The 22,428-nt window shown below is 39.8% G+C and overlaps 1 protein-coding gene across 17 annotated transcripts in view; it reads left to right on the top strand.

Annotated features, from left to right (window-relative positions):
- TASP1 (taspase 1) overlaps positions 1 to 22,428 on the top strand; it is a 278,035-nt gene that overhangs the window by 97,815 nt on the left and 157,792 nt on the right. For 11 of the 17 annotated variants that reach the window (XM_033440332.2, XM_033440329.2, XM_049699223.1 and 8 more), the window contains 2 exons: positions 6,144 to 6,263; positions 11,460 to 11,538. In XM_033440332.2, the coding sequence (XP_033296223.1) occupies positions 6,144 to 6,263; positions 11,460 to 11,538 (199 nt within the window). The remainder of the gene's footprint in view (positions 1 to 6,143; positions 6,264 to 11,459; positions 11,539 to 22,428) is intronic. The other 6 variants (XR_004486854.2, XM_033440337.2, XM_033440335.2 and 3 more) reach the window with 2 other exon arrangements.

The following is a 22,428-nucleotide window of genomic DNA, read 5'->3' as shown; positions in this document are numbered from 1 at the left end:
ATCTAGTTAATATTATCTTAAGGAACTTGTCAGAAGTATCATCATTCTTAAATTCCTTAATTTTTATTTCAACTCCAGTATGTCTTAGGTTGCTATCCTTAACCAGTGGTTCATTATGAGTTCAAATAAATAATATTAATTAAACAACATATGAATAAGAATAAAAATGATTTAAAGCTGTGTAAAGCTATCATTGTGGTGGTTTTTACTGTTCAACTGTGTACTAATCTAAGTCATGAGTATGTTCATAATCTAAGTTCAATAATCTAAGTCATGAGTATGTTCATCTGGTCTCTACCATCACTTACACGTGCTCACTCAACATGTACACTGAGGCTCTCAAACAGTTCCATTTTGAAGAGAAAAAAATCTGTAATTCATTATTTGTAAGATTATTAAAAAAAAAAAAACTGAGATTAGCCACCAGAACACTATATAGGAATTCTGCCAGTTGGAAAACATTGTCCTTTGAGAGTCTGGAATTTTGGGGTAATCCTCTGGAACTTGTTATGATATAAATTTATAATTAAAGCTGTAATCCAGATATATTAAAGCCCCTTAAAAGCATTGTTAACACACTTTATTTTTATTTTGAGCTGAAAATGTTTCTGTTTTCAGAGTTGAGTGATTTAGGGAATTAATAATAGAGATTTTTATATAATATAATTTTTTTCTCTGTTTTAGATACATTTGGCACTAATTATATAGTGCTGCAGAAATTTTAATGCATATTAAGCAAAGAAAATCAAGGATTATTTAAAAATAGACATTATGACTGTAGCTTACAGAAACATCATTTGTAGTATTGGACATCAGAAGGGTGGTTTTCTGAAGGGTCACTGGATATTCTTGTTTCCAATTTTTCCTTGGTTTCAGCCAAGCCAGATACATGAAAGTAGATAATTCTCGCTAAATTGTACTTCTTTTACACACACAGCTGATATACTCTGAGCCCACAGTGGCCCCACTGTAGGGGGCTGGTTTTAGGACATAGACCTGGAGCCAGATCTAAGTCTCTTGTAGCCAGAGGTATCATTCCATCTTTAGGATGCTCGAAGGTGGTAAAGCTTTATGCTGAAGTTACTGTGCTGTCACAGAGGGCGTTAAGTCAGCTGTGTTTCTCAAGTGGAAGCTCAGGCCAATCATAATGTTGCTTTCAGCCTAACAAAGGTGTACTGGGAAGGTTTGGTATCTTTAAAAAAACAACAACAATATATTATTATTGCATTAGAATAATCCCACCATACATCAGTTTCAGGATGCACTTTTACACTTGAGATATTATTCTTATATTTTAGCTATTTGATATTTGAGTAATTCTGTACAGAAGAAAGACCAAGTTAATGAGATAAGTAACTGATAGATGGTGTCTCTTGGCAGGTTTCAGAGTTCAGGTTAGAGGCTTAATTTTCATGTGGAAAGTACCTACATTTTGTTCTGATGGATTTATTAGTTTACATATGTTACTTAATTTAATTCTTACAATAACTGTGTAATAGCCATCTCCAACTTGGAGCAAGAAAAATGAAAACTTTTGACATTAAGCCCAACAGAGATTACTAGATCCTTGGTTACTTCAAGAAAGTTTTATTTCAGTCTTTTCCATAACACATGCAATCTCTATGCCAACTTTATATACATGTGTTTATTCTGATGGGAACTATAGTTTATGCCACTGCTTTTTAGTCACAATTTTATCTAAAAAATTAATGCAACTAGCATGTTTCAGTCAGGGACAATAGGTCCATGTGTATCTATGTGGTGCATGTACTTCTAAGTATTTATGGAGTGTAAGAGTATAATAGCAGCTCTATATAATAACAGTCATTGTGTGTTTTTAGCCTTCCTTAGATTTCATTCTTGTACAAACGAGCTCTGTGAAATTATTATAGCCAAAATACCAGTGTTTTTCACTCAGTTTATCTGCACTTCACAAAAATGCTTAAATGTTATTTCATCATCCTTCAAGTTGCTTTTCAGTGTGTGAAATCTGTGAACTAATTCTTGAATATTTATGAAGTAATTCTGATTTTTGCAGGTGTTGCAAGCCATTAGGAATATTTAGCTTAATCTGGAACAGGATTCTCTATTTTTCGCTTGATTTTTCATTTTTGAAAAACAAGTTACAGTAAATCCATCTATGTATAATCCTTTTGTGGCTTTCTATAGTAGTTTGGTTAGGGATAAGAGTTATAGTTCACAATATCCTGATTGAAATGCTAAGAGAATTGTTTTACAGATAACGTGTCATTGTGTATATGTTATGTGTCCCCTCAGTAAGATTCTACTTTATAGAATGTTTGAGTAGGATCAGCAGTCACAGTGAATAAAAAAAGAACTAATAAAGAATACCCTTTCCTGACTTCGTTGTTTTTGAGGAAAGTTATTTTATAGTGCCTCTTTATTTGCATGAGAGTTGTCTATTTCTAAAAGAACCAGTAAGATTAATAAGATCATACTTTAAAATACTTTGTAGTATGTCCATGGTGTTATGGTTGTGGTGATATGCTGCCAGTTGGTAGCAAGATAGAGCTTAAATCTTTTATGCTGACATAATGTTGGTCTTAGGTGGTTTAAGTTTCTCCTTCAGCAGATTTGTGCCTATAAAATTATTTGCCTTAGAATGAGTAGAGCAGACATCTGGCTGATAATGACCTTGTGGGATGCTATCTGACCTTGTTTCTCAAAGTAGGGTCCATGGAGCAGTAGCATCAGCATCACTCGGAGGTTTTTAGATGTACAGTCGTGACTGACTCTAGATTACTCCATCATAATCTGCATTTAAGCAGATTCTCCAGTTGATTTGTATGCACATTAAAGTTTGAGAAGCCCTCCTGTAGATGACATAAGACTTGGCATCTGAACAAGAAACAATCTCTATCTGAGGTTACAAGGATATAAAGATTTAGGAATTATTTCTTAGAAAAATGAAACAAATGTTCATCTTAAAAATACATTTGTCTTTAGGATTATCTCTCTTTTCTGGAATAAAGTGTGTCCAATGAATTTCTTTACTTTGATAATTCCATCTTATCTACCAAAGAAGACAGACTCCACTTAGTCTATACCAAATGAGTAAACCTGATTATTGTTAATCTTCCCTAAGATAGTGTCATTCTCTGGCCTTGTATGAAATTGAATCTTGAGAAAAGGAGATGGAAGACTGACGTTAGAATGGCAGGGCATATATCGTCACTTACTGGGCTTGGTTTTGTTACACCAGGGTTACAGATGTGCTTTATTTACTCCAAATTTATTTATTTATTTATTTAATTTTTTTTGCTGTACGCGGGCCTCTCACTGCTGTGGCCTCTCCCGCTGCGGAGCACAGGCTCCGGACGCGCAGGCTCAGCGGCCATGGCTCACGGGCCTAGCTGCTCCGTGGCATGTGGGATCTTCCCGGACCGGGACACGAACCCGTGTCCCCTGGCATCGGCAGGTGCAGTCTCAACCACTGCGCCACCAGGGAAGCCCACTCCAAATTTATTTTATTTTTATTTTTTAAATTTTTATTGGAGTATAGTTGCTTTACAATGCTGTGTTAGTTTCTGCTGTACAGTAAAGCGAATCAGTTATATGTATACATATATACACTCTTTCTTAGATTTCCTTCTCATTTAGGTCACCACAGATCATTGAGTAGAGTTCCCTGTGCTAAACAGTAGGTTCCCATTAGTTATCTACTTTATGCATAGTGGTGTATACGTGTCAATTCCAGTCTCCCAATTTGTCCCACCCCTTCTTCCCCCCTTGGTAACCGTAAGTTTGTCTACATCTGTGACTATTTCTGCTTTGCTGATAAGTTCATCTGTACCATTTTTTAAGATTCCACATATAAGCGATAATATACGATATTTGTTTTACTCTTTCTGACTTACTTCACTCTGTATGACAGTCTCTAGGTCTATCCATGTCTCTGCAAATGACACTATTTCGTTCCTTTTTATGACTGAGTAATATTCTATTGTATATATGTACCACATCTTCTTTATCCATTCCTCTGTCGATGGACATTTAGAAGATGTACCACATCTTCTTTATCCATTCCTCTGTCAATGGACTGACTATCGTAAATAGTGCTGCAGTGAATATCGGGGTGCATGCATCCTTTCAAATTGTGGTTTTCTCCAGCTATATGCCTAGGAGTGGGATTGCTGGGTCATATGGTAGCTCTATTTTTAGGTTTATAAGGAACCTCCATACTGTTCTCCATAGTGACTGTACCAATTTACATTCCCACCAACAGTGTAGGAGGGTTCCCTTTTCTCCACACCCTCTCCAGCATATATTGTTTGAAGATTTTTTGATGATGGCCATTCTGACCGATGTGAGGTGATACCTCATTGTAGTTTTGATTCTCATTTCTCTAGTAATTAGTGATGTTGAGCATCTTCTCATGTGCTTTTTGGCCATCTGTATGTGTTCTTTGGAGAAATGCCTATTTAGATCTTTTGATTGGGTTATTTGTTTTTTTGATATTGAGCTGCATGAGCTGTTTGTATATTTTGGAGATTATCCCTTGTTGGTTGCTTCGTTTGCAAATATTTTCTCCCATTCTGAGGGTTGTCTTAAGGAATAAGGGTGTCCTGAATGTCTGCTGTTTGCAGAATGAAACAGTGGATCAGACCTTTCCTCAGAGGTTTACAGTCAGGTTAGGAAATTATCCTTAAAAGTCAGACAACCTACCACCAGAAGAACTGTGATATTCTGGGATATGGCCATGTTGATCCACTGGCTGGTCTTCCCCAGCTGCTGTTAAAAGGGAGAGTAGGGACACAGCACTCATTTCAGTCAGTTACACCTGTTGTATCAAAGTAAGTACTGTCATATAGTGGAACAGTATATTTAAGGGGAGTTAGAATTTAGAGAAATAACCAAAGAAATGCAAACATCTAGATATACCTTCTCCTAATAGACTTAATATAATATGCATTGTGGCATGCTCTGCCTCTTCTAGTTTCCTTTAAGGAAAAATCTTTTGTTTGCATTCTGCTTCCAATATTTCAAAACTCCCTTCAATGTTTTTCAGCTTCTGAGGCAGCCTTGGGATCCCATTGACTTTTCTGGGGCTAGCCTTAATGTGGTATTTCAAAAACCACTCCGGCAGGTACCTCCTCAGCACAAATGATGTCTTGCTCAGTAAGTAGTATGAGCATAAACCACACAGGAGGGAGAGCTGGTCTCATTGAACATGGGCTTCTGCCTGACTCTTTCATACAGACTTGAGTGCTAGGGTGAGGGTAGGGGTCTCAGGTTCTGGGGCACCAGTGCCCTAGTGTAAGAGTACCACCATGACCGCTATGAGCCTAAAGACCTGTAGTAGCCCTCCTTTTTAATACATAAAAAAGATAATTTTTCATGAAGCTTTGTTCCCACTTCCTTTACTTTTGATTTTTATCCAGCAGTGTAAAGTTTGTCTGCCTTGCACAGGTGAACCAGAAATCTTTGAGGTAGGAGACAGCTGCTTGTGGTCACTACATGTGAAATGCCTTAATAAGCATGTGGCACCTGGAATAAGACACAGAAACACAAAGATGCCTCCCAAGAATGTGCAGTTTTCTGCCACATGATTGGCAACCATGTGATTAATATAGCAGAGAAGGGAGCTTGCCATTTTCTCACAAGGAAGGAATTATAAAAGAAAATTGTAGCATGGTCTACACCAAGACTAGAAATGTCACTCTCTTCATTTATTGTGCTGAATATATTACTTTTAGAAATTTGTATATAATATTTAAAAAATACTAATAAGGACATTTATTAGTTCACTTACATCATAGATCTTTTCCTCTATAAATTCTCAATCGTGAACTTAATTCTTGAGATTAAGGAGACACGGCGATATACTGTAATTTATATTAAATTGTTTTTTTCTTCCTCTCTTAGAAAGGCACATTAGGCTTTTTATTAGAGAAAAGCAACCAGACACCCTTGGTTCAGGATCTTACAGTGGAAAATAACTTTTGACTTGAACCGGATTAAGTGGCAACTTGATAATAAATAATTTCAGGAGATTGCTGAATGTTCCAGTTAAGGATTAGCTCAGATTTTGTTATGTTGTGATTGTCCTGACAAGTGCTGTGTGGTCACATCATTGTCACACACTGTGCTTAGCGAACACTCTGGCCACTTTTGCTCTGCAGGAGAATGACTCAGGCACTTTGGACACGGTGGGCGCTGTGGTCGTGGACCATGAAGGGAACGTGGCTGCCGCCGTCTCCAGTGGAGGCTTGGCCTTGAAACATCCAGGGAGAGTGGGGCAGGTAAGTGATTCTGGGGTTTTTAAACTAGTTTTCCAAGTCGAAACATGGAATTTTCTAGCCCACAAGTTTTTGAACCAGTAGAGATATTTTTTTTTTCTTTAGAAAAAAATGATTGTTGTTCTTAGCACTTATGTGGTATAAATCATCAAATACCTGTTCAGGATTCTTTCTAAAATTAAAACCTATCTCACAGTAATAGGGTTCTTCCTGATCTTTATAATTGGTAATCCTATGTTTGGCTACTTTCAGCAGGCTGGCTACTGGCCTGGGCATTTATCAGACATTTAATAAATGTGCATCCATTTCCATTTTCTTTCTTTGTAAATGTCATTCTCTTTAGGATCCAGCACCTGACTATATGGCTGCTTGCTTTCCAGGTGGAAAAACAGTTTTAGAGTTACATTTTGTATTTCCTCCATTCAAGGAACAGTAACATTTTGACCCTCTAATCCCTCCTCTGATTAGGCATTTCAGCTATTTTATAGACTGACTAGTAGTCCAAGTCACCAACACATGATACCACTTGAGAAATCGAGATAGAAGGGTCTAATTTATGTGCAACTGGCTTATTCCCTGTTCACTTGTACATCTTCTTCACCCCTGACTCCCCATCTCCATCCAGCCTTTAGTACCCAACTGAGAATGAAATTTAACAATCCATTTGATCTAATAACCTTTCTGGGAATAAACCAATTTGGCACATTACTTACAGCCTTAATAAATATTTGTTGAGTGAACAAATGAATTGGACACCCTCACAGAATCTGTTAAAGTTGTTGTACAGGGTGTGCTTAAGCTCAGTGCTTGGATCTCGTGTTGCATCTGTAGCACCTCTTGGCATGCTCTGTGTGCTTTGTCTCCCATGTTTGAAGAAGAGTCAGTGTCACAGTTGCTTTGGACACGGTGGTTAGCTAGTGCTTGGAGCAGAGTGATCTGCTTCGTGGAGGACGTCTTTGCAAAGCCCCAAGTGATGTTCCCTGATCTGCCCTTTATTGTGGACAAGCCACTCACAGTCCTATGGTGGGAAGGGGGAGGGAAGAATAATTAATTTTGTGCTACTCTTTGCCTACCATACAAGGGGATTTATGAGGAATGATTACTCAACATGTGGAAATGCTTTGAACTCAATATAAAAAGCCTTTGTCTGGTCATGGTATTTTTCCACATTATAAAGCCCTGTGTATTTATCAAGTTTGGAATAAGAAAACCAAGCTCGGCATATCAGATCTGGATGCCTCGGTGGAGAAGGAGAGAGAAAAGCCAGCAGAGGCGCCTTCATTGCATTGCAATTCCCATGACTTTCTTACTGGTTTTTGTTTGTTTTCGTTAGCAAAATAGCAACAACAGAACCAAGGATAGTGCTGGACTACGTTAGCAGGATATTACACCGAACCCTGCACGTGGGGTTGCCCTGGAAAAAGAAATACTGTAAAACTTAACACGTACACATTTGAAAGTTGCTAAGAGAGTAGGTCTTAAAAGTTCTCACTACAAGAAAAACAATTCTGTAACTGTGTATGATGACGGATGTTAATTAGACTAATTGTGGTGATCATTTTGCAATATATACAAATATTTAATGATGATTATTATTATTATTTATTTATTTTTTTTGCGGTCCGCGGGCCTCTCACTGTTGTGCCCTCTCCCATTGCGGAGCACAGGCTCCGGACGTGCAGGCTCAGCGGCCATGGCTTACGGGTCCAGCCGCTCCGCGGCATGTGGGATCTTCCCAGACCGGGGCACGAACCCGTGTCCCCTGCATTGGCAGGCAGACTCTCAACCACTGCGCCACCAGGGAAGCCTTGAATGATTATTTTGTACACCTGAAGCTAATATAATGCGTGTCAATTGTACCTCAATTAAAAAAACAACCTTGCATATTGATTTGCCCCACTTGTCTAGTTTATGAATGCATAGTTTGTGAGAGCTGATAAATCAGGAAAGGGTGTGGAGGAGTAAAGAAAGGTGCTTACAGGAAAACACAGTTGCTTAATTGTGTTATATTGCTCAGATAGAGGAGAAGCAATAAGCCTAGAAATATGCAAGCATCAGATGGGAGGTAAAGAGCCGTTCTTCTTGAGGATCAGGACAGAATGAAACAAAATACTCAAGCAAACTATTTAAAGAAGCAAAGATTAATTATTTTTTTAAAATGTGCTGAAACTAGCTATTCTTATATACATTTTAAATGCACAAGTAACTCTTTAAAAATTTTAGCATATTACCCATATTACCCAGCTGCTGAAGTGGCAATTTGAATTAGAACTTGTTTGCTTCCTCAGCTTATCGTAATGGTTAGAACTTACAAACGGGACAAGAGAGAGAAATTATTGTCATTATGTTCTACTCTCCCCTAACCCTCACCCTACCCACACACAAACAGGCAGTTGAGTTAAGGGGCTAAGAGTGTGGATTTGGGATTTAGGTAAAACTTTATTCTAACCACCACCACCCCTTACCAGTCCCCTCCCCATGGACAAGTTACTCAATGCCGTTAAGTTCTACTTTCCACAACTATAAAATGGGGATAAATAGCTACCTTACAAAGTTCTAGAAGGTTAAATGACATAATTCATTTCAGTTGCTTATCATAGTGCCTCCTAATAACAGCTGCAGCCTGCTGTTTATTAATCACTGGCTCTGTGCAGCAAGTGTGCCTACAAGACTGTGAGGTGGGTGTTTTTATTACCGTCATTTTATAAAAGAGGAAACGAAGACCCAGAGAAGATTAAATTATAATAATATCATCATTTGTATGACCTACTTTTACTGCATGATAATAGCTTTGATAAAATTTTACTACTAAAAAGAAGGAAGCCTTTTGCTGTTGCCCTTGTTTTTAAAGATCTGCTTAAGGTTGTTATGTTTTATCCAAAGGAGTGGATAAGAGACGGACAGTCTCTGATTCTTTCTTTTATCTTAGCCAACACTGTCTCAGCCCAACCAATTTCAGAAGGTTAAGAAGGAAGACAACTTTAGGTCATGAAATATAGGAGAGATAGCATAGAGAGGAGAAACAAGAGTAAAACAAACTTCTTTTCATGGCCTCCACTGGGCTTCTCAGGGGTGTCCTCTTGGCCATATTTACTATTTTTTAGGTGCAGACTCCTGGTCAAGATAATTGTGGGAAATGGAAAGGGCAATGGGCTAAGATCCAGGGTTTCCAGTGAAGGAAGAATGGGCCCTTCCACCGAGGTCACATGCTCTCTGAGGCTTCGGCTGACCCAACACCCAGCCTAGGTAGTACCAGTGGAATGGCTTATCCCACAAGTCTGCCATTTTATTCTGAAATCCATATGTTGAATTAATTCCATAGAGCTTTTAGTTGCCACTCTCACCCAGCTGTCTTGTGTGTTTTAGAAGCATGGTGTTTTCAATATGTCTGCCATATCAGGGGTGTTGTGTTCAGTTCTTAGTTCTACTATTAAGAGGGGTATTGTCATTGACAGTGGGGGATGACAACTGTGGATCACATGAACATGGTCAGACTTCACCTCCAATTATCCTGGACTCTGGATCATTTCTCAAGGAGGGTCATTAGGGAAGTGGGGTGGGTGTGTGCATCTCAATGTCTTGGGGAACAGTTCACAAATTCTTTGAGAGAGAAAAGAGAATCAGGGCATTAGAATAGATGTTTTCAAAAGTTTGGAGAACTTCAGGGGAAGGTTAAAGTATTTCCAGAGAGTAGACCTAGGATTGGTGGGTGGAAGTTAAGGAAGAACTTTCCACCAATGGAAAGTGTCCAGAAGGGGTATATGTTCCCACATGAGGTGGTGAGGTTCTCAGTATCAGAAGAGCCTGGGATATTTCACGAAAATCCTTGTTCTGGGTAGAATATTAGAGCAAATTAGTTCTGAAGTCCTTGTAAAAAAGAATAAAATACCATAGAAAGCTGAAGTCTGTCTGGTCACCATTCTCAGTCTAAGCTTCTTCTTCCAGTCCTCACAAGTGAGTTTCTAGAATATAACAGTACTATTTTATGGGAGTATCTTTTGCCTTTATCAGTCACAGAGAATACTGAATGTCTTGTAGTTTGCTGTTTGTTTTTTTTTTAACTCAATAGGTTTCAGAGTTTCTTCTGTAATAGTTCTTAAAAATCTTTTTAAAGAAACTTAATCCTTTTTTCTAATGTTTGAAACAGATTCCACATATTGCTATGCCAATGTTTATTTAGCCATTTCTGTACTGATTGAATGTATGTTGTTTTCAGTATTTCATTCTTATCAAACAGGTGATAATGAATATTCTTGACCATGCCTCCTTGTATTTCTCTGTAATAGCTATCTAAGGGTTTTTCTAATTCTGCTTCTAAGGAATGGAACAGTTATCAATTGTGATTCCCCTTCCAAAGGCAGAGAAAATCATTGTGAATATTGAAGAGGTGAATCCAGACCTTCTGGGTGGCACTGTTGGAAACAAAATAGGAATGATTGTCACACACTTTTATAAAACCACAGCAGCTTATTGTGTTCCTGGTGGTTTCAGACATATAAATTTATTCCACCACCTCACAAAGCAATTAGCTTGAACAGGCCTTTCTGTCTCCTTTCTTTCTATCTGGCAGAATCTAGCACAGTGGTGAGCAGATACTGGGCCCTTCGGTGTATACCTGTTTGCAGTTCCTGTTGTGCCATCCCGAAGGAGGCAGGGAAAAGGCAATAAAACCTAAAGCAGCGTTTGCTAGAGCATGGCAGGAGGACCACCCGCGTTCTGGGCTCCTAGGCCTGGGTTAATGATGCTGATCCCTGGGCCAACCTCCAGACCATCAGGATATATGGGAACCAAGGTTCCTATCATCATGCTCCCCAAGAAATCTGACTCACACCTAGTTTGACAAGTGTTATTTTAAGGCAACCACAGTGATTTCAAGGAGCCAGAAGAGCAACACCTGGCAAACTACAATAGAGGGAAGATTTTTCAGGGAAGGAAAAAATTGCTGTTGATGAGACTAAGAAACTTTCTTTTGCTATTTTCTGAAAAATTTTAGATTAGTACATAGCTGAACATATAGTTTTGTTAATGTTAGAACCATTGTTTGGGTAGGTCTCACACAACCTCTGGTTATCGCTCATTTGCTATACATCATTATTAGACGAGGCTTTATTAGATGGGTATGATTTCTGTCTTCTGGTGAAAGCTAGTAATTACATATAATAATCTTAAAATATTGTATTTATCTATTTTTCCTCCCAGGCTGCTCTTTATGGATGTGGCTGCTGGGCTGAAAATACTGGAGCTCATAATCCCTACTCCACAGCTGTGAGTACCTCAGGTATTTGCTGCTTTCATGACCATTTTTCATAACTTCAACCTTGTAGGTCATTTAATGATTGAAAACCATATTTTTATGTAAACACAAAGCATGTGCTAAGACGTCACATGGATAAGAACACTGATGCCTGAAAAATCTTTGATATTTGGGAGCTTTTGAGAATTGTTTCATAACGTAAGTATCACAGTATAGAGTATAAAGGCTTTGCTAACATTTTCAATACAACTTTGGAGTTAACTAAAATTTAATTGTACTTTTAATGGATTTTTTTTTCTCTAATGACTCATGATAGTACCAAATTCAGGTCAAAATGATATAAAAGTAGCAAGGCATTTCAGAAGCTAAGAGGTCATTTCTTGAGTAAAATGTTGACATAAAACTTACAAGGTGTATTTCAAACTGTGTAGTTTATGGCATCTACACTTTTGATAAAATGTAGGTCCTTTTTTTGTATTTGTATTAGAAGAGTCGTTTTCATTTAGAAGTGTGTGTCTGTATGTGTGTGTGTGTGTGTGTGTGTGTGCGTGAGAGAGAGAGAGTAAGTGTATGTTTGGGGGGAGTGGATTTTTTAAAAAAATTTTTATTGGAGTATAGTTGCTTTATAATGTTGTGTTCGTTTCAGGTATACAGCAAAGTGAATCAGTTATATGTATACATATACCCACTCTTTTTTAGATCCTTTTCCCATATAGGCCATTACAGAGTAGTGAGTGAAGTTCCCTGTGCTATACAGAAGGTCCTCATTAGTTATCTATTTAATATATATTAGTGGGGAGTAGATTTTAATGGGCAGAATGGTTGTTGTCTAGACCCAGGTTTTCATATGCTTTTGCCAGACGTACTTGAAGCTCTTCATGTAGTTGATATGCATGGTTGACATAATAATATTGGTTCATCCCCTTTGCTCTGCTGTCTCTCAAGTTACAGTCCTAGGCCTTTCTCCCCGACGTCTTCAGGCCTTATCAGGAGGCTGGTAGACATGGCTGCCTTTCCTTCCTTTCTCTCTTCAGTTTCTTGCCACGCTGTTTTCTGTCCCACCACGCTGACCACCCACCCAGTCCAAGAGCCCTCCTCTCCCGCTCACTCTTGCCTCTCTGTGGTCTCTGGCACAGGTCACTCTTTTCTTTCCATCTCCAGAATATATCCTGAACCTCTCTTGGTTTTTTCTGCTTCCCTGACCTGCTCCATTTTGTCCTTCGTCACACGGACTCTTCCCATTGCTAATGACCCCAGTGTGGGCCTCTGCTGGCTTTTCTTCATCTCACTGTGTGCTTCCTCTTGGTGATCTGGTATTATTGCTGTTGTTCTCATGATTTCAGCGGTTATCTTTTAACATATTGGCTTCCACGTCTATCTCTACTCTGGACTTTTCACTTGAAGTCCACCTGAGTTCTTTCTGCCTTCCTGTTGGATACATCCCTGTGGGTGTCATGTGCGCACATGAGATTCAGCAGCCCAACTGAACACCTCGTTCCTTATTCCCACGCCTTGGCCATCTTTCTCCTGTATTCTTTTTCTCTTTTACTGCCATCACTATTCTATTTGGTCAGACTTGAAATCTTGGTACCATTCTCATATTTGTAGCTTCTTTCCATTTCTACTGAGCTGACGCTGTTATTTCAGACACCCCAGCTCCTGCCCGCCTGTTGTAGCAGCCTCCTGACTCAGATCCATTATTTGCATTGGTGGAAAAATTTGATTTTTGAGCCACTCAGGTGAAGTCCAAACACAAATTAATGTTGAATCTAAACCACACTAATAGACAAAAAATTGTTTTTCAGTCTCTCCATTTTGAAGAAATGAGCATAATGTAGTAATATGAGTTAATTTTTAATTTAATATTGCTGGTACATGAAAATCTTTACACATAATACTTAGGAATTAGCTTGTGCATAATGAAGTATGGCCCATGTCTATGGAAAATTGTGGTATTTGAACAAACCAAAGTCTAAAATAGGTAATTCATTGTTCCATTTTTATTTTCCTAAAGAAATATCAGTTGGTATCATGTGTTGTGTTGACTTTAATTTTGGTCAGTATGTGGTTCATGAGTTGGTTTGTTGCTATTTAAATGTTAGGAGACCTGAATTCTGCTTGAAGCTGGAATCATGAGTGTCTGTCTCACTGTGTCACTTTGGAAAAGAAATTCAATCTCCTTGGGGTTGTCCACCTCCCTTTTTGAAATTTGGTGATGTGGAATAAGAGCACATAAATCTCTATAGATTTGATTCTGTGAAGTAGATGGCAGTGGGTGGGTAAAGTTAAAATTGTAAAATTAAGGTCTTTCTCCCTTCCCCTTGAATATTTCCTTCTTTGCCCATCTTGTATCCACTGAAGATAGTTTTTTATATGACTAAAGATAACTTTAGGTTTCCAGTTTATGATATCTAGTGTAGCTTTTTAACTTGGATGCCCAGCTCATCATGTTATATCCTTCTTAAGTTTAAGAACTAACCATCATCAGCCTACAGAACCTGAGGATAATAGAGCAAGTCTCCATTTGCTTCCATCTGTGGGACTTTGTGTGATCGCTTCGCCCTTGTTTCTCCTGGGGCTGTTGCTATGAGGTTGATGATGGAAACACATGGCAGAGTTGGGTGACCACGTCAGAAGAAAGGTGGAGCACAGAATTTTGCAACTGTTTGGTCAAAATAAAAAAGACATGTGCCTTAGGCTGCTGCAGAAAATCCAGAGACCTGGCCTACATTTTAGGTTTATAGTTCTTGGAAGGTGATAATTGAAAGACAGAGGGAAGATTGTTATGGTCAGAGTAGGGCTCTGCTAAGGCCAGACAGGCGATGTGGTCATTAGCCTGTGGGATAAACTCCAGCATGTTGTTCTAATCACGGCAGGGAGGAATGAGTGGAGAGTGGGGAAGAGCGTAGTGGGGCAGGAGCTGACCTTGCAAACTCTGACTAATGTTCCGGCATCTTGGAAATTTGCCGAGCTAGGGAGGTTCTTGTTCTGATTCTTCCACTCACTGGCTGAGACATCCTGGCAAGGAGTTATTTGTACCACAGGAATAGCATCTATCTTAATATTTATGAAGATTTAATGAGCTGATGTATGGATCTCTAGATATTACTCATCTTATACAACTGAAACCTTATGAATTTTGAATAGCACCTCCCCATTTCTCCCTTTGCTAACTCCTGGCAGTCACCGTTACCCTCTGCTTCTACGAGTCTGACTGTTTTAGGTGCCTCATATAAGTGCAGTTGTGCAGTGTCTGTCCTTCTGTGACTGACTTGTTTCACTGAGCATAATGTCTTCTGGGTTCATCCATGTTGTCATATACGGTAGGATTTCCTTCCTTTTAAAGGCCGAGTAATATTCCGTTATATGGATATACCACATTTTCTTTTCTTGCTCATCTGTCAAGGACATTTAGGTTGTTTTCATATCTTGGCTATTGTAAATAATGATGCAATGAACATGGGAGTGCAGGTACCTCTTTGAGATCCTGATTTCAATTCTTTTTGATAAATACACAGAAGTGGAATTGCTGGATCATATGGTAGTTCCATTTTTGTTTTTTGAGAAACCTTCATACTGTTTTCCATAGTAACTGAACCATTTTACATTCCTACCACCTGTGTATGCAGGTTCAGATATCTCCATATCCTCACCAACATTTATCTCTTGTCTTTTTTTTTTTTAAACATCTTTGTTGGAGTATAATTGCTTTACAATGGTGTGTTAGTTTCTGCTTTATAACACAGTGAATCAGCTATACATATACATATATCCCCATATCTCCTCCCTCCTCCGTCTCCCTCCCACCCTCCCTATCCCACCCCTCTAGGTGGTCACAGAGCACAGAGTTGATCTCCCTGTGCCATGTGTCTGCTTCCCACTAGCTATCTACCTTACGTTTGGTAGTGTATATATGTCCATGCCACTCTCTCACTTTGTCCCAGCTTACCCTTCCCCCTCCCCGTGTCCTCAAGTCCATTCTCTATGTCTGCGTCTTTATTCCTGTCCTGCCCCTAGGTTTTTCATAACCATTTTTTTTTTTTGGATTCCATATATATGTGTTAGCATACGGTATTTGTTTTTCTCCTTCTGACTTACTTCACTCTGTGTGACAGACTCTAGGTCCATCCACCTCACTACAAATAACTCAATTTCATTTCTTTTTATGGCTGAGTAATATTCCATTGTATATTTGTGCCACATCTTCTTTATCCATTCATCTGTCGATGGACACTTAGGTTGCTTCCATGTCCTGGCTATTGTAAATAGAGCTGCAGTGAACATTGTGGTACATGACTCTTTTTGAATTATGGTTTTCACAGGGTATATGCCCAGTAGTGGGATTGCTGGGTTGTATGGTAGTTCTAGTTTTAGTTTGTTAAGGAACCTCCATATTGTTCTCCATAGTGGCTGTCTCTTGTCTTTTTGATAATAGCCATTTTGACAGATGTGATATCTTGTGGTTTTAAGTTGCACTTCCCTAATGACTAATGATGTTGAACACCTTTTTCATACACCTGTTGGCCGTTTGTATGTCTTCTTTGGAGAAATGTCTATTCAAGTCCTTTGCCCATGTTCTAATATTGTTTTTTTTTGCTATTGAATTGTAGGAGTTCCTTATCTATTTTAGATATTAACCCCTTTTCAGAAGTATGGTTTATAAATATTTTCTCCCATTCCATAAGTGTCCTTTTAATTTTATTGCTTATTTCCTTTGCTATGTTGAAGCTCTTTAGTTTGATGTAGTCCCACTTGTCTATTTTTGCTTTTGTTGCCTGTACATTTACTGTAATATCCAAGAATAAAATATACCAATGTAAGACACATACACTAGAGGGAAAAAGAGACTGCCAGTTATATTATGACACACGGCTTTCTCATCACTTAACACATGGCTGTTGCTTTACAAGAAACTAGAATTGGGGGTATTCTTCCATGAGAAATATTTGCTTCCCTGGTAACAATGTCATGCCCTTTTGCTATTTCCATGCCTTCCTATGTATACAATCACTTTTGGTTTGAATCGTGTATCATACCGTAATCCTTTTGAAGACATTATAAATGGCAGTTACACTCAAAACACGTAGTTCCAACATGGCACACAACTCAACCGAAGGGTCAACAAATGGGAACAGCTGACCTCTAGAGGCAGCAGTGGCTGTGTCACAGCTGCAAGCTAGAGGACAGCCATGGGAGGATGCCATCAATTACAGTGCACCTCCCAATTTCCAAAAATTTAAAATGTGAAAAAAAGTGTGCTTTTCTTATTCTCAGCTTTTTTGTGAAAATAAATAATTAGTTTCAAGCTTTCTTTAAGTGGTGACATAAGCTCTTGAGAAAAGGGGGCTTGTAGGACTTCCCTGGTGGTGCAGTGGTTAAGAATCCGCCTGCCAATGCAGGGGACACGGGTTTGAGCTCTGGTCCGGGAAGATCCCACATGCTGTGGAGCAACTAAGCCTGTGCACCACAACTACTGAGCCTGCACTCTAGAGCCCGAGAGCCACAACTGTTGAGCCCGTGTGCCACAAATACTGAAGCCCAAGCACCTAGAGCCTGTGCTCCACAACAAGAGAAACCACCGCAATGAGAAGCCCACGCACCGCAACGAAGACCCAATGCAGCCAAAAATAAATAAATTAATTAATTTTTTAAAAAAAAGAAAAGGGGGCTTGTGGGTATATTTGTGTTTCCTGAGTGCCTGGCACAGGGCTTTGCACTTAGAAAATGCTTAATAGACAAATTAAAATTTAAAAATGTATATGCATGGACAATATTTTATTATAACCATCAAACTTGCTAAGAGACTGGAACATAGTTATTCCAACCATTAAAAAGAAAGAATAGTTATATAACGTGGTGGAAGTGCTAATTACCACACAATGGCAATCATATTACAGTAAATAAATGTATCAAGTTAACATGTTGTACACCTTAGATTTACACAATGTTATATGTCAAATATATTTCAATGAAAAAAAAAGAAATGTGTATGTGATTCTTCTCTCTTCTAGAGGGATTCTTGTCTTTTCAAAAAGATTATTCATCATGGAATTTCTTTAAATAGCATTTTAAAATTTGATTTAGTTTGACAAAATCAGATTCACACATGATTTTTCAGTAACACATCAGATGTGTAATGTAAGATCCATCTGTGGTCTTTTTCTGGCTATGGAAAGGAAGAGCGGATTGAGGATCAGAAGATCAGAAGGAGGAACAAGCAAGAGATTAAGTTTATGCTCTGGCTGCCCTTAGCATTGGTCTTCTGTTACTTGTCTGTGCAGTCTGGTTTTTTTCTTAAAGAGAAACAGTTAAGCCCAGGGGTTTTATGGCAGCTGACTAGAGATCAGAAGACATAGGCTTCTGCATGGAGAAAGGTCTGCTACTCAATAGGAGACCCAGTGATTTCTGATTTTCTAGGTTCTTTGATTTTCCAGGTCTTGGCTGATCCAGAAATCAGAGAGTACTGAGGGTGTGGCCACGGCTTGCTAAGAGTAGCTTCAAAGGTGGATGGGATAAAAAATGCAAAGAATGAGGCCAGGCTCTTGCTTTGATATTTCTGAGCCAGTGATTGGAGTCTCCTCCTCAAGGGCTGGGAGGTATGTCACCCCTTCTTGAGTCTTCCACCTAACAGGCAGCCACAGGTCTTCCTCTGCCCCTCTGTGGGAGATTGTCTAACGAGTCTGTGCTGCAAAGCTCCTGCCCAGGTTCCTTTGTCAGGATGGCACAATGCAGCCTTCCTTGCGAGTCACATGACACAAGAGCCAGTGGGACACCACTGCTGGGCCATTGACATGTGCCCTGTGGTCACTGCTGTCTGGGGGCCCAGATGGGATGGGGAGGCAGGCAGAATCTGTGCTTCTGCTTCCTTTGTAAGAGTATCCATTATTTCTCCTTAGTACTCTCTGTATGTCACAAGCGCTCTTGGTGGCTTAGTCTCTTGATTATCATGAATTAGAGCCTGTTCTACTCTGGACCCTGGGTGCAGGTCACCTAGGGGTTTGGCTTCCCTTCCAACACTCTCTTCCCTGTTTTTTTAGCAACTTTCAAGGTGACTCTTCAAGGAGCTGTCTGTACTCGAGGTCTATTATTTTTCTTAGTTATTTCCACTCATTGACTCTTAAATATACTTTAGTCAGGCGTCCTCCTCCACCACGCTACTGACGTGCTCTTGTCAAGATTAACAGTCACCTCCAAAAGCCAGTGTCATCCCTTAGTCCTGTAAGCAGCATTTGACACAGTTGCTTGAATGACTTGCTTCCCCGGAAATACTATTTTTGATCAAACTCAAACTGGTCTTCTTCCTGCTTCACTGGCTGCTGCTTCTCAGTCTCCTTTGTTAATTTTCTCATCTTCTTGACCTCTCAGTGTTGGAGTGCCCTGAGGCCTAGTCCTTGACCTTTTCTTTGTCTTTGAATACCCACTGCCTTGGTGTTCTCATCCAGTCGAGTGGCTAAGTACCATATATATGCTGACACCCACATTTTTATCTCCACCCTGAGCCTCTCCCCCGGAACTCAGTTTTTTAACTGCTTGTTCAAAGCCCCCACCTGTGTATGTAATAGGCAAGATATTGCCCTCTCTGTCCCCACCTGATTCTTCACACAGCAAATGGCACCTCTAGCCTCCCATTGGTTCAGGCCAAAATCTTAGAGTCATGCTTGACCCTCTTTTCTTTTATATCTCACCCAATCCACTCCAGCAACAAACCCTGTCTACTCTCCTCTCTAAATATATTTAAAATCCAATGACTTCTTAGCACATTCACTGCTATCGGCACATTCAATGTGCTGCATCTCTAATCTGGGTTATTGCAGGAGCCCCATAGCTAGTCCCTTGTTTTCTGCTCCCTTTCCCTTTTATTCAGTTCTCAACAACTCTTGAAGGAATATGTTCAAACCTAACTCAAATCACGTGTCATACCTCCTCTTTGAACTGTCCAGCGTGTCCCAATTTACTCAGAAAAGCCGAAGCCCTTACTCAGGGCCCGCAAGGCCTTATACAGGGTGCTGCCCACCTTCCCCTCAGGCTGCAGCTCTTGCTTTTCTTCCCCTGCTCATTCACCTGCTTTGCTATGCTTCAGACATGCCAGGCACACTCCCACCTTAGGGTCTTTGCCTGAGTCCTTCCTTTCCCTTTAACTCTCTGCCCTTCATATCTTATGCCCCTGCCCCCACCTCATCAGCTCTTGATTCAGATAATTCACCTTCTCACTGAGATCTTCCTTGACCACCCCATCTTAAACATGTAACTCTTCCCTCAGCCAACATTCCCTATCCCCCTCCCATGTTTTATTTTTTCCCACAGAATGTATCATGTCTAACAATTAATATCTTTTATCTGTTTATTTTATCTTTGTTTTCTACTCCACTCTACTATGAAATTGCATGAGGATTGGGATTTTCCTCAGCTTTCCTCACTGGTGTGTGAATGGTGCTCATCAGATAGAGCCTCTGATGTTTGTTGAATGAATTGATGTGAATGAATATGAACAAATAAATACATTGGGCTGGTGTCTTAGTCAGCTCAGGCAGCTATAACAAAATACCATAGACTGTGTGGCTTAAACAACAGACATTTATTTCTCAAAGTTCTAGAGGCTGGGAAGTCCAAGATCGTGGGCCAGCAGATTCAGTTCCTGGTGAGAGTTTTCCTCCTGGCTTGCAGCTGGCCAGCTTTTTGCTGTGTCATCACATGGTAGGGAGAGAGTGAGGGGGAGAGAGAGAGAGAGAAAGAAAGAGAGGGTTGAGAGACAAACAGACACAGAGGAAGGGAGGGAGAGAGGGAGCACAAGAGGGTGCAAGCTCTGGTCTCTCTTCCTGTTCTTACAAGGACACTAATCCCATCATGGGTTGGGGGGCACCCTCATGACCTCATATAACCCTAATTACCACCCCAAAGACACCACCACCTTGGGGGTTAGGGCTTCAACATAGGGATTTGCCGGGGTGCACAACACTCAATCCATAACAGGTGGAGTGCATTAGGTCAAGCCCAGATGAATCAGGGCTGAGAGGAAGGTAAGTGCAGGGTTGAGAGCAGTGTGTTCTGATGAGAACAGAGGATCCCTGAAGAAGAGGGCTGAGTGCAAAGTGTGCGGATCTTAACTTGGTGTCTTATTGGGTTCTCTCTGGATGGCCTTGACTAAGTATTTAAATTTTCTTTAGTATGAAGTGGGAACCCTTTTGAGGAGGGAGATGCTCATTGTTTTGGAAAATAGATGAAGACAGAGCTTTTGTCATTGGGGTCAATCTGGAATGATGAGTGGTGATTCAGACAGAGAGGCGAGAGTGGTCAAGGGGTTCAGTACGCCGCTGTTAGTTCTGCTGGGTGGGATCCAGGCTCTTCAGCCCACTCTGCCTCCTTTATATGCCTTCCTAGGCCGTCCTCTTTCTCACTTACATGGCTGACAGTGTGGCTTCTCAGAAGCTTCTTGTCTTTATGAAACAATAAACTTCATAACCTTTCACACTCGACAAGATTTTTAGAGGGCAGCCACTTAGGCTGAAATCATTTGGGTTTTAATATGTAGGGCTGGGAATGATACTGTGAGAAATCTTTTTATGTGATTTATGACTTCTAGACGTGAGCATAGATAAAACCCTAATATATTTGTAAACATCATCATCTTAAAAGCACTTGACTCTTTGGACTGATTGGTTAGTGTGGGTGGGGAAGAAATATTGTTCATTTACAGATAACAGAGTAGATAAACTCCCAGCACATTTCCCAAAACTAGTTATGTGAGATGAGGGTTCTGTTCTAAGACTGCTGCTTACTCTCATTAAGTCACTTCATATCTGATGAACTATTATTATATTATTTCCTGCCTTTTAGTTAACTAAGGTCACTGATGGTTCTGAATTTTGCTAGGTTATTTCCTAGGAAACCAGTTCAGTGTGACAGCTTTGGTTATCATGTATCTTAGATGTTTTCAATGAGTAGATTTTCCCCTGATTGTGAAATAACACATGGTTATTGAAAAGAAATTGGAAAATGAAACTGATAATTTTGCTATGCTGTGATAGCGTGTTAATATTTTTTGGTATATTTTTGATAGATAAAACAAAAACGACAATATCATTTAGCTTCTGTTAGTCCTTGTCCCTTTATATTATATAACGAACATTTTTATGATTCGTTATATATTCTTCAAAACATAATTTTAAAGGGTATGAAGGATGTCTTTCCCACATAACACGAGTTCAGGCATTTTGCTTTTATGGAAGAAGACTTGTAACTGCTCTCAAGCTATTTTAGAGGCTCTTATCCTGTGCTCTAGTGTCTGGGTGTGATAAAAAAGACAGTCCTTGTCCTTGAAGCACATGAAATCTATGGCCTTACTCGATGATACAGGGAAGTTTCTTGCCAGTTTAGAAATACATTGAAATACTGGCTGTAATAAAGGCTTGCTGCCCTGAACCAGGCTCTGCTGCATCCTACACCTGAGGGATGTGCCCCACAGTGCCTCCCCAAGGGACCTCAGTGCATCTGGCCACCTGACTCTTGTTGCCGCCATTAGTACCTCTCCCTTCCTGCCACACACCCTCTCTCCAAAGTCCCAGCCAAACCCGTTGCTTTTATGCTTAGTACCACCCATCACACTCATATCCCCACCGAAATGTCTCTGGCGTCCCGGGAGAGCTCAGGACATCATGAAGAAAAGTAAGTCTTTCTCTGAAAGATGCTGTAGACTTGGGTTACTGCGGATCAAGTGAGCTCCAAGATGTTCTTTTGATGTTTGTACTTTCTCACCTTTTTTTTTTGGCCAGATACTTATTTTGCATTGCTTTGTTGTTGTTTGGTGAAAGAACAGACTTCTAATTTTAAAACCCAAGGTAAAGAAATGGTAGAAACAGAAGCATAAGATCAAGTGATGGGTTAAAATGCCAGCACTCTGATCCTTCATGTAATTCT

This window comes from Orcinus orca, chromosome 16 (genome assembly GCF_937001465.1).
Source record: "Orcinus orca chromosome 16, mOrcOrc1.1, whole genome shotgun sequence".
Taxonomy (NCBI): Eukaryota; Metazoa; Chordata; class Mammalia; order Artiodactyla; family Delphinidae; genus Orcinus; species Orcinus orca.
The sequence above is the reverse complement of the archived record's forward strand: the minus strand, read 5'-3'. Positions and strand labels throughout refer to the sequence as shown.